The sequence below is a fragment of the Lactuca sativa genome, chromosome 6, assembly GCF_002870075.4.
Source record: "Lactuca sativa cultivar Salinas chromosome 6, Lsat_Salinas_v11, whole genome shotgun sequence".
Classification (NCBI taxonomy): Eukaryota; Viridiplantae; Streptophyta; class Magnoliopsida; order Asterales; family Asteraceae; genus Lactuca; species Lactuca sativa.
Genome location: NC_056628.2, coordinates 94439513 through 94455837, shown reverse-complemented (window position 1 = coordinate 94455837; position 16325 = coordinate 94439513). Strand labels below are relative to the sequence as shown.

The window sequence follows — 16325 nt, the reverse complement described above, 5'->3', positions numbered from 1 at the left end:
CAAACTCTTGAATGGGCCAATAACAACCATCAAGATGACATTTTTATGCATCAAGAACAACAAAGAGGCTGAGACCTAACATATCTAACTCCTAGAGTTGCTCAAAATCACAAGAAGAACCCATGGGACCAAATAAATCTCACAAACAAGCCCTAATCTCTAACTACCAAAATGAATCATCAAGGTAAGAACTTTATACATTCTCTAGCTCCTAAAGTTGATGAAGACTCTGGATCTAAAAGCTCAACCTCAACAAATGCTTGGTCTCCAAGCTCCTTCTTCTTGAATACACACAAAAATGCCCCAAAATTACTTTCAAAGCTCAAGAACACTCAAAGGATGAATTAGGGTTTTAATGGAACGAAATGAACAACGGAGGCTGATAAGGGTAGAGGTCCAAAGGTTATAATGATTTTTAAATAAGGTTCAAACCCTAAAAGTTAGGGTTTGACCTAGGCAGCCGTACGCCCCGCGCACACCACGTACACCCAGCGTACATGGTTAAACCCCCCGAGACCAAAGCGATCTCGCAGGCTAAGTGTACCAAACGTACGCCCAACGTACGAGGGACCAATTTTGCCAAAATTCTTAAACTTAAGGGACCAAAGAAGTAGTACCTGGAATCGAGTGTTACACTAAGGACCAAAATTAAAACAAAAACTGAAAATAGTTATCTTTTAAAACAAAAACCAAAACTAGAGAGAATAACGAACCATAATGACCAATTTTTATGATTATAAAAGGTTGATATTAGAATTTGGCTCGATACTTGGTGAGGCTCTACGTCTTTTAGGTTACGTTTTGATTGTCTTTTTGTTCTCTCTTCGTTGAAGGATGGGTCCGTTTTTTTAATTCAGGGCCTAAAATGAGCGGTCTTTTTCTTGGCGGCGTCCTATATGTGTGGAGGTATTGAGGCAACTCAATTCTCGGCCCCTTTAGAGGTGTTAGATTCGATTATTCTTCATTCTAGACCTGACGCATGGAGGTGGGAGCTTGATTCGACGAGAGTTTTTTTTCGGTTCAATCGGTTCGTTGTCATATTAATGACTTTCGTCTTTCGGTTGGTAACTTTATAACTAGGTGGAATAGGTTCATTACTATTAAGGTTGATGTTTTTATGTGGTGGGTCTTGCTTGATCAGATTCCGATGAGGTCTAATGTTGACTTGAGAGGTATTGATTTGGATACGGTTCTTTGTCCGATGTGTGGTTTAGAAACGGAAGACAATTCTCATTTGTTTTTCAAATGTTAAGTAGCAATTGATGTGTGGAAGAGAGTTGCCTTATGGGCCGATATACTTTCCTTCTTTTGATTCGGTGATGAATTTGTTTCATTAGGTTTATGGAGATCTTCGAGGCGTTTGGAGAGGATCAAGCTCGATTCGAACTTTTTCTTCCTTAATTTGGGTGCATTGGTCGTATCGAAATATCATGATTTTTCGCAGCAACAAGTATTGGAAGCAGCTTTTATTTGATAATATTGTTGTGGTTTCTTTTGGTTGAAACATGACTAAAGCATTGAAATATGTGGGTTCAACATCCAATTCAACCTTGTAATTGTTTTTGCTACTTTTTAGCTAGCTTCTTAATATATAGTGCCGTTCAAAAAAGGTTGATATTAAATAAACTCCTACCTCATGCTCATGCACATGGTGTGGAAGTGACACCCCTTTACATGTATGCCTTCACCGGGGTCCATTTTGCACCATCATATGTTTATGGCTAGTAATAATATAATAATTTAAAGATGCAAGTATACGTTAAATACATTTTGCAATCGTTTAATCTATTTGGTATGTTTCCCACTTTCCCTACGATTGTATTTTATACTTTACCTATTCCACTTCTTCAAAATAAAATATAGCTAACTTTAATTAAAGTTTCAAAAAGCATTCCATCCACTATCATTGTTATGAGTTCTAAAAATCATTGCGTGTAGATTCATATTGAGGCTTCTTGATCTAAATGAATACTAAGATTAGCATTTGTGCACATGTTTTCTTTTCAACGTTTTAAAATTTTGTAAGTAGCAAAAACAATTTTTTGAATCTCAAGGACAAGCCTCTTGTAATTAATCTACATTAAATTTTAGTGTGCAAATGTATTTCTTGAGGAACAACATGATGAGGGAATTCTACATATATAGAACCGAGAATAATGAGATTAGAAAAGTATTTTGACGATCTAAGTATGTAGATTCATGTTACAAGGATTAATTAGAAAATGCAACTCACAAAAACAAAATATACAAAAATTAGTAAATTTTTATGTGGAAGTCATAAAAAGTAAAATCTTGGAAAACTTGAAACGCAAAAAACCATTATAATATTTTTATGTTATTTTGGTTACACAAACGTTTAACCAAAATAACTCAAGAAACCAGTATCATAGCCTGCGTGCAGTTAAAAAAATTAAAAAATTACATAACACTAATGATTTGAATTATAAAACTACATAACATTATTGATGGGACTAATATCATAAAAGTCTTAAATTTCTAACGTGTAATTGGAAAAAGCCATAACATTTTATTATTGTTATTATTATTATTATTATGACCCAAACTTTCTCACCTAATTATCACTCTAACTCATTTAATGAGTTTCATGATTAACTCTATTATATTTTTTGCAAAATCGTCTTAAAATTGGTTTAAAATTCAATTTTGGTCTCTATAGTTTCCAAAAAATTACACCACATGGTTTTTAACTTTATTTTTTGTTTTTATATACTTTATTTATTTTTATTTTTGAAATTTATTTTTATTATATACATATATATATATATATATATATATATATATATATATATATATATATATATATATATATATATATATATATATGCTTTATTTATTTTCGGTTTTTATTTACGCTAATATATTCATATATTTTACGTTTTTTGTATTTTTTTAAGTTTTTTTCGTATTTTTTTGGTATTATATTTTAATTTTTTCCTATTTTTAACTTTTTTTCATATTATTTGTTTTTATTTTTTCGTAGTTCAAATTTTTTCTTGACTTTTAAAAAAAATATAAAATATATTAATATATTAGAGTATATTACAATAATGGTAATTTATAGTTTTTGTAGCTTTTATTTTCCTTTTTTTTCAAGTAAATAAAAAAGTTATATTTATATTTGTAATTTTGGTCCAACTTATTTCATTTTTATTTTTTTGTTCTTTAGTGCTATTATATTTATGTTACAAAAAAATGAAAACTAAAAAAAAAAAAAAAAAAAAAAAAAAAAAAAAAAAAAAAAAAGAACACTTGTTTATTGAGAATTTATGTATCAAGATGTGGTATAACTTTCAAATTTAATTATATTTCTATATGTGATATCAATAGTTTATATTTAATATAATATTTTTCAATTTGATAATAGATTAAAAGAAAAAATAAAAAAAATAACAATGCTCGGTCTCTATAAAAAAACCTGTTATAATATTTTAAATTGAATTCAAGTTCATTTACTTGAACCAAAATAAATAAATTAGAAAAACCATAAATAATAAAAATCATAAAAAAAATAAAACAAAACGAAAGGTAAAAAAGATAAAAAGAAAATTCAAATTGTTAAAAAATAAAGTTAAAAACAAAAATAAATAAAGTGTATATATAAAATAACAAAAATAAAAGAAATATATATAAAAAAACAAAAATAAATACAGTGTATAAAAAACAAAAAATAAAATTAAAAAACATATAATTTTTTATAAACTATAGAGACCAAAATTGAACTCTAAACCCACTTTTAACACTGATTTTGCAAAAAAAATAATAAGCTTAACCATGAAACTTATATATTTTTTTTAACAATGATTTTGCAAAAAAATAATAAGCTTAACCATGAAACTTAAATTTTTTTTCTAATTACATGTTAAAAACTTAAAACTTAGAACTTTTATAATATTAATCCTGTTACTAAATTTAATTATAAAGCTTATATAAAGCAATTACAATTTCTAAAAATCATTGACAATCAGTTTTTAGCCAAATGATAACGATGTTCTGAAATAGCAATTAATATTTCTTAAAATTATTACTTTCATGTTGTCTTAAATTTTTAATTCAACGTAGACCGTTTGATTTATTTATTTTTTCTTTTTTGGATGTCCGACTCACGGATTAAAATAACTAAAATGATTGGTCTAAAATCAATCATACACGCACATAATAGATAGTAAAAACAAAATAACCTAACCCTATATATATATATATATATATATATATATATATATATATATATATATATATATATATATATATATATATATGTGCAAGTGAAGGGCCTTTTGATTTCACAACATATTTTGTGGTTGCTGCTATTTGTATATATATATATATATATATATATATATATATATATATATATATATATATATATATATATATATATATATATATATATATATATATATATATATGAATTAATTTTGTCAAGTCTCTTTTTGTTTTGGGGATATTCTGAATTGGATCCCCAAGAAAATGAAAAAATATTTACATTTTTTCATAGAACAAGATGTAAGCCTCACATGCGAAAACGTCCTCCAAAGAAACCTGTCGGACATGAGCATCACTAGCATGATACCAAACCCAGTCATCTTTTAAACCTCCTCTCACATACGCCACGTAATGACCTCCCCTTGCTGACCCTGAATGCTCCACCACCCCTATCAACCCGTATTGATATCTCTCTCTCCCTTTCTCTTTACAACAACTGTACCAACCATATCATACCAATTTTTTTTTTAAATATTATGTTATGTTATGTTGTATACTTTTAAGTTTTTGTTTCTTTAACTCTACTCTATTGTTTATTTTTTTATTGTTATTATTATCAACTATAAATCTATAATAAACTTTTATTTATAAAAATAATAAATTTAAGGATAACAGAAGCATGTTAAAACCCAAATAATAAATTTTGAGATGGAACATAAAGGCTCTCAAAAATTACATTTTTGGTCCTTAGGTTTAGATGTCTTTCTGAATTTAGTCCAAGAAGATTTTTTTTTTCCTTTTGGTCCCTGTTTTACTGTTCTGTGACACTTTCGGTCCCCAGGTCCCTAAGTTAGCATCCCATCTGTTAATGTTACAAAAATGACCATTTTGCCCTCATCTCTTTGTCTCCATTATGTGAAATTGGTTGGACAATTAGGTATAGATGAAGCTGGATGATGCTGATATGCTGTACCATCTTCCAACATATTGATTTCGACTAAGTATTGGAATTTTTGGGTTCATAAAGCAAGAAGAATAAAGATGAAGAAATGGGGGCAAAATGGTCATTTTTAAGAATTAACAGATGTGTTGTTACTTGTTAACTTATATGACATGGGGACTACAAGTCAAACAGATTTCTTTTTGATCAATTTCCAAAAAATCACATAAGCACAGGAATAAAAATGAATAAAATAGAGAACCATACCTTGGATCCATGTATGGCTCAAGATCAATGGTATCTTTGAAATCAACATGACCATTCAATTTACTTAAACGCCCCCGAGCATCTTGACTTAACCTCTTCAAATGAATGGTCAAGATTGGTGGGACCTTACTAATAAGAATCCTCTTAGATGCATCCCTTATCACCTTCACACTACTAGAATCCACCTCATCTTCAACCCCATTGGAATCATGTCCATTAGAATCTGTAACTGAACTTTGATGATGTGATGATAATCCTGAATTCCCACCATTTTCCTCACTTCCCCTTTCTTCCATCTCAGATGGTACTCCATTCCCATTCCTATTTCCATTTCCATTTCCAACCCCATTCGAAACAGAGTCTTCAACCCCAGAATCAGAAGGAATACTTGGGCTTCCGTTTCCATTCAGAAAAGAGTGTTCAATGCCAGAGTCAGATGGAATACCAATTCCGATTCCATTTGTTTTGTTCTTCAGCCTTGTCCTCTGTTCCAACAATGCTTTTGTACACTGCTCACACTGCCAAGCATGATCAGTTTTGGAAAGAATCTCAGTGGTTGTGAAATAAGCTAAACATTTATCCACCGACACCTGGCAATCACTATTATCCAACTCATCGGAATCAGAATCGCTGTTGTTTTTAACACTCGGCCCAGAAACAACCTCAACCTCAGGTTCATCAAATAAACCCCCAAATCCATCAAAATCCGATGCTTCTTCTGCAATCTCATTCCCATTACTAGTTGACGTTAGTTCTTTATAAGGAAGCAATAAAATCTCCGATTCCTGAACTCTTGGTGCCTCGTCTAAGTCTTCCCAAATATGTTCGTTACCATCTCCGGAATCTTGGATTCCATTCCGGGACACCATATCATGATCATTAGATGAACAAGGGTCAAGATAGTCCAACCACGAATCGCTTGATGCCTTAGTTGGCTCCAGATAATCCAACCATGATGAGATATCAGATGAATTAGAATTACCATTGCAGTCATCCAACGGAATCCCTGATTCCGTGATTGTAATTCCAGATATTTTTTCCATTATATCCTCTCGAGTAGCAGGATCAGAAGCTTTATGAACTTTTGTTTCGATTTTTTCACGTCTTTTTGGAGGTGTGTTTGGTTTCTTGGACTTAGAAACTAAAGGCATCTTTTTAGATGTAGATTTTTTTGTAGGTAATGGTAATGAAAGGTCTAAATAAGGTTCATATACATTTGAAGTATGCCCACATTCCAAACAACTAACACTGCTACAAATTTGTCCCCCAAAAAGGGCATCAACAAAAGTAGGATGCTCTTTTTGGACATTTTTATCCTTGCTACACTCCTCATTACACAATCCATCCAACAAAAACCGAAGCAACTCATGACTATCTTGTTGTTGGTACCCTTTAAATTGAGAGGCCATGGTGCAAATCGAGTTGAAAAGAGGCCGAGGGTTGATTATGCTTTTGTCAATTGTTGAAGGGTCAGTTTTGACAAAAAGTTTCTTTATAGAAACCGAAAGAGGCCCAACAGGTGTCTCCAGTTTCATGAAGTGATCCCGTAGTTTATCCATTGCTAAAAGATTTTGCAATATTGAGTTAAAGAAACAAGTGTTGCCTAAGTTATTCAAACCCTTTACCATATAGAATCCACCGCTGTTTTCTGGAATAATTTCGGTATTTACGGATTTGACCTCGGTTATTACACTTCCATTTCCAAACCAAACATCCTCAACATCTAGTGTTTTTTTTTCTGATGATGGGCGAGTTTTTAGTACTTTCACAACACTAGAAAAAGCATCTTTTTCTTCTCCATTTTCTTCTGAAACTTGAACAGGAATAAGGGTATTACAAGGGAAACAGAAACGAAGATTAGGGTTTGCAAATTGGATAGCTAAAGGGTGATGATTTTGTTTGGAATGTCTGGTTGCATGTGTATGAGGTACTGTAGGAAACCCAATACCCCCACATGTAAATTGTCCACATTCTAAACATACCCAAATGGATTTGGAGTCAGATGTTGAACCACTTCCCTTTTTCTTGTTATGTTTGCCTCTTGGTTTACTTGCCCTTCTATCAAGTACCCCTTCCCTACAATCATCACAATTAGGAGACTCGAGAGATGTTATCTTTGAAGAAACTTTGTCCAGATTTATGCCTGTTTCAATATGTGGACATAGTCTTTTTTCTTGTTCAATTGTACCTCCATCAACTACCATTGTTGGAATTTTTTCTGAAATGTTGTTTCGAGAAGAGGTTGGAAAGTGTTTCTCCTTTTGAGCATTTCGGTTTGTTTTCTTCTTAAGTTTTTTCCCCATTTGTCCCTAAAAGGCATGATTTGGTAATCGGTAAGAAGGGTGACAACTATTGTAAAAATAATTGAAGTAAACAAACAAGAACAAGATCATAATGATTGCCCAAGATACTACTAACAACAACTACTGTTGCGTGTTTGTCAAGTTGCAACAGTGTTGTTGGCTTGTTTATATAAGAGCATAAATCATAATGCTTCAATTTTATTGGTATTAACTTCTTTATGTAGATGGTTGTCTATGTAAGGATTAGATGACAGAAGTTAGCATAAATTTTTCACAAAGTTGGTGTCATATTGCAAGTCTCCAATAAACTGTGCTTGCATAGAGAAAAGATCCCCACCTCCATGAACAAAATTAAAAGAGATTATGCCTTGTAAATCATATGAATGTTAGCTGAAAACTATCAGACACGAATTCTTGGTGTTATAATGTCAAACTGTGAGGAAAAGCAGCGAAACAATTAAACAGATCGTATTTACTAGAACAAGTAGCGCCGAGAATTTCCAATCTGTAGAGTGCAGCCATGATAAGTTCTTATGGCTATCAAATTACCAGTAAAATTTCGAACTAGTATTCTCAATTATAAATACATTAATAGGAAAGATAAGATGCATGCCAAATCCGATGTTCGTATCTGCTATCTGCTTTCAAATCTAGGCACTAGGTAAGTAATCAACAATTAACACCAACAGAAACCAAAAGAAATGAAATGAACAATCAAGAAACACTCACCAATTCAAGTTTCAAATTACAAAGTTTAAAGTAATCAGGAAAGTTCCGATGACTAGATTTACAAAAACAACTATAAAAACTTACTTGGTCGCCGCCGGAGAAGGAGGTCGACTTCACGGGAAAATAGGGATGAGATACCGGCGATCAGATGCCAGGATGAGGAGATTCCGGCAAGCAGCTAGTGGGAGCGTCTCGATCTAAGGCTCGGTCCAAGTCCTTGATTCTGGACTGTGGCCGAGCTCGAGCAGACAAGGGGGTGGAGGTGGAAGAGAGGGTTTCTTTGAGGCGGTGACTGATATTTCTCTTCCCATCATGTATTATTACTCAAGTTTCTAAAACTCACAATCCCAACACTCTTCTGAAAAAATGATAAATTATTATTTCCAAAAATAATCATTATGTTATTTTCGTCACTATTAATATCATTATATATAAAAAAAAATTCGTTTAGATTAATAATTCACAGCTAGATAACTCACTAAAACCAATTGTTTAACGTACCTATTATTAACAAGTTTTATATTATTATTATTTTAAATTATAAATTTTAGAGGGATAAGGTTTATAAGATAACAATGTATTGACATTGGTTTTAAATGATCTCTTATTTAAATTTTGTGCATTACAAATGTTTAAGGATTCATATTTTTTTAATCCCACCCCTATGTGTTTTTTTGTTTGTTTTTTTGTTTTTCTTTTATTTTGTTTTTTTGTTGTTTTTAATTATTTTTTATTTTTTATTTTAATCTTCTTCTTATTATTATTATTATTATTATTATTATTATTATTATTATTATCATTATAAATTTCGGTAATCAAATCCGGACAATATTTTAAAATTCGGATCACATTTTAAAATTCGAACGACATTATAAAATTTAAACGGCTAATATAAAACGGAACAAAGGCAAAGTTTGTATTTATTTATCACGGATATTAATTGGTTTGATATTACAATTACTTGTGCGTTATGCGGATTGAAAGCATTTAGTCGACCACTATACAATGTTTCTCATGCAACCGAATGTTTTGATCTGTATGTACGGAGAAGTCTGGACAAAACATTTGGCATTGTATATGATCCTTGTAAATCAACCATTACATAATGGTTAGGGTGAACCTGGATGATATGTCAATTTTGATTCAGGTTTTGCATAATTTCTCAAATATGTTGTCAATGTTAATGAATTAATTAAAGTATCCCAATCTCTTAAAAAGAAATTCCACTGAGCATTTGTCTTGTAACTTCCTCTACAATTAGTAAATATACTTTGAGATATGTGACATCTACAAAGTATGTAAATGGCCGATGGGAATATTTTTTCACATGCATTCATAAAATGTAATATCTTTGTCAATAACGATCACGCATGGGCTATCATATATGTCGATTATGGCCTTAAGACAATTAAAGCCCACATGTAATTGGATTCTTTTTATTTATCCATGAACCCAAAACCAATGGAACATGTCGTGTTTGTTGAAGTAACACCAACAATCTCCAAAAAATGCAATGTTATACCAATTAATAAAAGAAAAATAATTAGTATAACAAAACATAAAAGGCATGTCACGCCTATTAATAAATATAAAACAATTAAAAATAAAATATCCGTACTTGTTAGTCTTGTAGGTGGCATCCATCATCATAACCTGTGGAAATGCACTTCATATGTCCAATGACGTTAGGTGAACAAATAATAGATCTTCCAAGGCATTGGTTGTATCATTTGCATGATGGTTAAATATATATCCTTTTGAATGAAAAAAATATGAAGACAACTTGCATTTGACTTCGGTCTCCAAGCTCATCCATTTGAAATTTGTCTCTGGATTGAGATGATCAGAATTGATGGTCATATGGGAATATGGAAATGTTTCATAATGGGAGATAGTTGAAAAGTCTACATGTGACTTGGAAACTTTAATGCAAGATAAGTGTTCACGGAATATACCTTGAATTAGAACCTTCATTACCATAGAATTGTTTCTAGTAACAAAGTTCTAATGGAATATTTTGTAGTATCAAAGACTTGGTCTCTGAGACTTTGGAATCTTGATATCATAGGGGATTAATGTATGCTAAGTTTGAATTCCATCACATCTTGGATAGTGATAAGAATTTGGAATTGTGAAATGAGCATCATTAGAATAATGTCAGTTGATCTGTTCACAAAGGAAGGACCATAGAGAGGCATAGTATGCATGTTCATAACATGGCATGACTAATGATTAATTCAAGTGGTTAGTTGATTACTCGAAACATTATACATTGAATAAAGTTGTAATTATTATGGTGGTTAGATAATGGAGATTATTTATATTCAATAGATTTGAGACCATGGTTAATTAATTTATTATTATGTTTCATTTTACATGTTTTACTTCCTAAATAATTTCATTATTCAAAAATTCACAGTCGCTCATACTTTAGGAAGTAAGTAGTGAATCAATAATGTCATGAATTGGATTGTAGATCGTCTAAGGAGTTTAGACATAGCAATTATGTTGCTACAACGTTCATGAGTACTTAGAAAATGAAGATTTTGAGTACTGGGTAAACCCACGCTCAGAGAATTACTTCATGGATTATATCACAAGTAATTCTGAGACGATAATATCTTATATTCTTAAAATGGAGATATATGAGTTGTAATTTACAAGTCGGTTGTACATTGGTATTGCGAAAACGCATCAGTAACTTGATGTTATAAAACGTAGTGTCATGTACAATTTGGTGAGTAATGGATACAAGCATATGAGTCAGAGTTTATTCGTTCCTTTTGCCATAATAGGAAAAGTGATATCTTTGGGCCCCTCGGTGATTTGGTGTTGAATTATAGTGTTGAGCCCTGTGACATCCCCAATTTCACGGCCAGAAAAGACCGATTTGTTTATGTTTTGTTTTATAAATCAGAGTAATCGCTTAAAGAAAACGATTGCGGAATTTGTTCCCAAAACAAGATATGATAAAAACTTATCAAAACATTTCTCAAAGAGAATGTATTTTCATTAAATAATAAAACATCGAGATGTCATGTTCCGATACAGACACATAAGCTTAAACAGAACATACATTCATTTACTCTAGTGATTTACATCTCCTTTAATCTCTCAGTGCAAAGCAGCTTCGTATCGATACCTGTGATACAATTAAACTGAGTGGGTCAGGCTTGGGAGCCTAGTGAGCATATACGGTTTTCAACCCACAATATTATATATATATATATATATATATATATATATATATATATTCAATCATCAAACAATCAACCCAATTACCCATCCCCATTACCTCTATTTATCTTAAGGATCTACCCTAAGAATCATCTATCCTTTATTCCTAAGGCTTGACCTAAGGTATAGGCACGAAGTCACATCGTTGCCAGGGTTTACTCAATAGGCGCTAACTCCATAGTCACCAAGGTTTATACAATAGGCGCTAACTCCATAGTCACCAAGATTCATACGATAGGCGCTAACTCCATAGTCACCATGATTCATACGATAGGCGCTAACTCCATAGTCACCATGATTCATATGATAGGCACTAACTCCATAGTCACCAAGATTCATACGATAGGCGCTAACTCCATAGTCACCAAGATTTATACGATAGGCACTAACTCCATAGTCACCAACTATCCTATCTACCCATGTTCTACGTAACATTTTCATAGATATAAATACTTACACAGTTTAAATCATTTAACACATGTATAAAACATCAATTCCACGCCCATCTCAAATAGACAACAATATATAAACACATAGCACGTATTTCATAACAAATACTTCATATTTATGTGTTAGAAGAAAGTAACCACATACTCACACAAAACATATACTTAATACATTCAAACAATACTTGTATTAAAATCGTGTTTATGAAAGGGACTACACACTCACTTGATCAGAAGATGATCGGACAGCACTACGGCTTGTAGAAGTAGTATTCTTCAGTGAAATCGGGATCACTTCACACACCAGGTTTCTCATGGGAAGAGCTTCGGCTCGGAAACTCTTTTTCTTCTCGGGATCTTCGGGCTTCAAGACTCGCTTCGGGTCTCGGGATGATACCGGGACTTCGGGGGTACTTCTTTGCACGTAAATCGAGGTAAAACAAGAGAGAGATGAGAGAATGAGCAACCAAACTCGGCTGACCCTTCAAATCTATTTATAGGGCAAAATTCGCCCTTGCCACGTCGTGACACCTTTTTCCACGTCGTGGGCTTGGGCGTCACTGCATGCGTCATCGTCCACTTGCTCTGTCAGGCTCCAGAATGCGTCAGAAGTCCTGCCACATCGTGGCCACTGCTGCCACGTCGTGGTCTCTGACACAGCTTTGGGGGTCGCGCCCCGAACTTCAGAAATTCATAACTTTCACATACGAACTTCGTTTTCGACGTTCTTTATATCGACGCGTAGGTGAGATTATGATCTACAACTCTCGTTTAGAATCCGTTGGCTAATTTTGACTTTATTTTTAATATATAAAAATATATTACTTATGTATTATTTTTAGTAAGCCGGGACAGGAAAACTCCGTTATAAATTCATAACTTCTTAATCCGACGTCCGTTTTCGCCTATCTTTTTATCATTTCACTACTATCAACGAGATCTTTGATTCTCGTTTACATTGTTTCGGCTAAAAACCGCTCGGGCTCAAATCGAGTATTCGGACTGCGTACTGCTAAGTCGAAACTTAGAAAAATCATAACTTCCTCATACGAAGTCAGATTTGGACGTTCTTTTTATGCATGCTCACGGTTTAACGAACTCTTCAACTTTCGTTTAGATTACTAAGGCTAGATATCGTTCTATCTTAAATTCATATTTTACGTCATTCGGCGTCGTGCCGGTTCTGTCGCGAAACTTCGACTGATCATAACTTCTTCGTTATAACTCGGATTTCGGCGTTCTTTATATGTACGGAATTCTTGTAACATATACAACTTAGTTAAGTTTATTCATTCTAAATAATCTTCTATCAAAAGTCATTTTTGACGCTTATCCTCTCTAAATTGATTAGCCCTGATCTACTGGCGTTACAATTATCACCCCCTTAGGATGATTACGTCCCGGAATCATCAACGAAATAGGACTTGTAAAATGATTCCAATCTTCTGACTTACATCAGATGTTACATCGAACTTGGTTCTCCGAACCACGTAACAAACTCATCGTAGTCGGACTCAATTTGATATGACCATTAGGGTCGGAATAGCAACCATCTTACTAGTCATCACCGAAACAATAGTAATGACATACTTGAATAAAACGAGACCAGTCACTAGCTTCTTGGTAACTGTGACATCCCCATTTTTCACGGCCAGAAAAGACCGGTTTTGTTTATGCTTTGTAAAAATCAGAGTACTTCTTTTCATAAAAACGTTGCGGAATTTGTTCCAAAAAAAAACACGATAAATACGTTATCAAAACATTTTCGAAGAAACGTATTTTATTCATTTTAAAACGTTTGGGATGTCATCGTCAATACAGAAACATAAGCATAAACGGAACTTACATTTATTTAGACTAGTGATATACATCTCTTTAATCTCTCAGTGGAATGTAACTTCATAACAACACTTGTGACATAAATAAACTGAGTGTGTCAGGTTAGGAAACCTGGTGAGTACATAGGGTTTTCAACCCATAATAATATAATTATTATGTTCAAACAATCAAGCAATCAACCAATTACCCATCCCCATTATCTTCTTTACTCTTAAGGATCTACCCTAAGAATCAACCATTCCTCGTTCATACATTCCTAAGGATCATCCTAAGGAATCGGCACGAAGTCCATTGTCACTGGGGTTTAGGCACTAAGTCTGCATAGTCGCCAGAATTTATACATCAGGCACTAAGTCTGCATAGTCGCCAGGGTTTTGGCACCAAGTCTGCATGATCACCAGGGTTTAGGCATCAAGTCTGCATGATCTCCAAGGTTTAGAGTACACCGAGTGAACACCTCGTTCACAACACTTACAGGTTGCGAGCCTGCTAGTGTTCCAAGGGACTGTCTAGAATAATCCGTGGTTGTCATCCATACTCTGTTGAATGACAGGGCCATCGTTTGGGAAAAGGCTTCTCACATCGTTTACCTCTCACCCTCACCTCGTGGTCTATAACACCTCTCAACTCATCTTCCAACTTATATTCCATCTATTACATCTACCCATGTTTTACCCCAACATTTTTGTAGATATAAAATACATATACAGTTTAAATCCTTTAAAACGTGTATAAAATCGTCCAACTAGCATAGACAACAAGTACTCAGATAATACGCACACATAACACATAATTTATATAGAATACTTCATATTTATGTGTAATATGAAAGGGACCATGAACTCACCAGAAAGGTGGTGACTCAGCACTCAGACAGCGCTTCGATACTCTCAAAACAATTTCCTTCGATAAAACCTAGTATCAATACCACTAGGGTTTAGTCTAACGATAACCGCGACAAATTAATAGTCTGACTATTATTATTATTATTATTATTATTATTATTATTATTATATAAGCGTTAAATAACACTCAATATAACTCATAATAATAGCCCAAATACTCATTATAAGCTCCTAATAACGTTACTATATTAAAACATAAGCTATACTAAAGATAGGGTAGGCATAGCTCACTTACAGCGGGTTTTTCTCAAAACCGGGCACCGCTGGAGCAGCGTTCCCGAGCCGAAAAGCTCTTCTTCTCAGAGCCGTTGGGCACTCCGGGGCTTCCGCCTCGTGCTAGGGAGGTTCCTTAGGCTTTTCGGGGGGTTTCGGGGCAAGAGAGAAGTTCTAGAGAGAGGAATGAAGGATTAAGGTGTGAGGAATGAAGGAGAGGTGCGTTTATATTTATAGGAGGCTGAAGGGTCACTCACATCGTGAGTTTTAAGGTGCTCACGTCGTGAGCCAAGCTGGCTACTGCCAGGCGCAGCCTGGTGCTGACACGTGGCATCGCACACAGGGTGGAAATCAGCCGATTTTCAAAAATTCATAACTTTTGCATACGAGCTCCGTTTTCGACGTTATTTATATACGCGCGTAGGTAAAAACAAGATCTACAACTTTCATTTAGACTCTGTCGGCTAATTCTCGACCGATCTCAAATTTAACAGTAGGAGGAGTTTAGACTACTAAATGACCGCGAAGAATTTGTAACTCCTTCATACAGAATCTGTTTTCGTCCATATTTTTACCGTTGAGTTCCTATTAATGAGATATTCAACTCTCATTAAGGTTGCGTAAGCCAAAAACCACTCGAACTAAAATTCGAGTTTTAGGTCGTGCACTGCTAAGCCGAATCTTAGAAAAATCATAACTTCCTCATACGAAGTCAGATTTGGGCGTTCTTTTTATGGATGTTCTCGGTTTAACATATACTAAAACTTTGGTTTAGATCACTAAGGCTAAAAATTCCTCCATCATAAATTCACTATTTACGTCTCCCGGTGTCGTGCCGGTTTGCCATAAAACTTCGATGGGCCATAACTTCTTCGTTATAACTCGGATTTCGACGTTCTTTATATGTACGGAAACCTTGTAACATATACTACAACTTGGTTAAGATTATTTATTCTAAATAATCTTTTGTCGAAAAGTCATTTTCGAACCCTATTATATCTAAATTGACTAGCACGGATCTACGGGCGTTACAGTAACCTTGTGACTTTCCCTGATCCAAGCGTGAGTCCTGTGCTTCCAGTAGTATAGATCTCTACTACTATTCACACCTAATCATACTCGTCCCAAGTATTGTCTCGTAGTCCCCAAGTCCTAAAATCACCAAACAATTTAACACATACGAATGTGTCCAAATAATCATAAAAATTTTCCTAGACTCTAC

General features: G+C 33.6%; 1 protein-coding gene across 1 annotated transcript; it reads right to left on the bottom strand.

Moving 5' to 3' along the window:
• Window positions 1-4414: 4414 nt before the first annotated feature.
• On the bottom strand, window positions 4415-8815 carry LOC111895912 (ubiquitin carboxyl-terminal hydrolase 1). Its single transcript, XM_023891963.3, has 3 exons — window positions 8548-8815; window positions 5432-7740; window positions 4415-4720 (listed from the first exon to the last, which is right to left on the bottom strand). The coding sequence occupies exons 2-3, from the start codon at window positions 7732-7734 to the stop codon at window positions 4501-4503; spliced, it is 2523 nt and encodes an 840-aa protein (XP_023747731.1). The 5' UTR covers window positions 7735-7740; window positions 8548-8815; the 3' UTR covers window positions 4415-4500.
• Window positions 8816-16325: the final 7510 nt, after the last annotated feature.

Excerpts from the sequence above, each read along its gene's own strand:
- LOC111895912 (XM_023891963.3), bottom strand. The coding sequence starts at position 7,734 with ATGGGGAAAAAACTTAAGAAGAAAACAAACCGAAATGCTCAAAAGGAG. Across the intron at positions 4,721-5,431 it reads GAGCCATACATGGATCCAAG|TTGTTGTAAAGAGAAAGGGA; the intron begins GTATGGTTCTCT and ends TGGTTGGTACAG.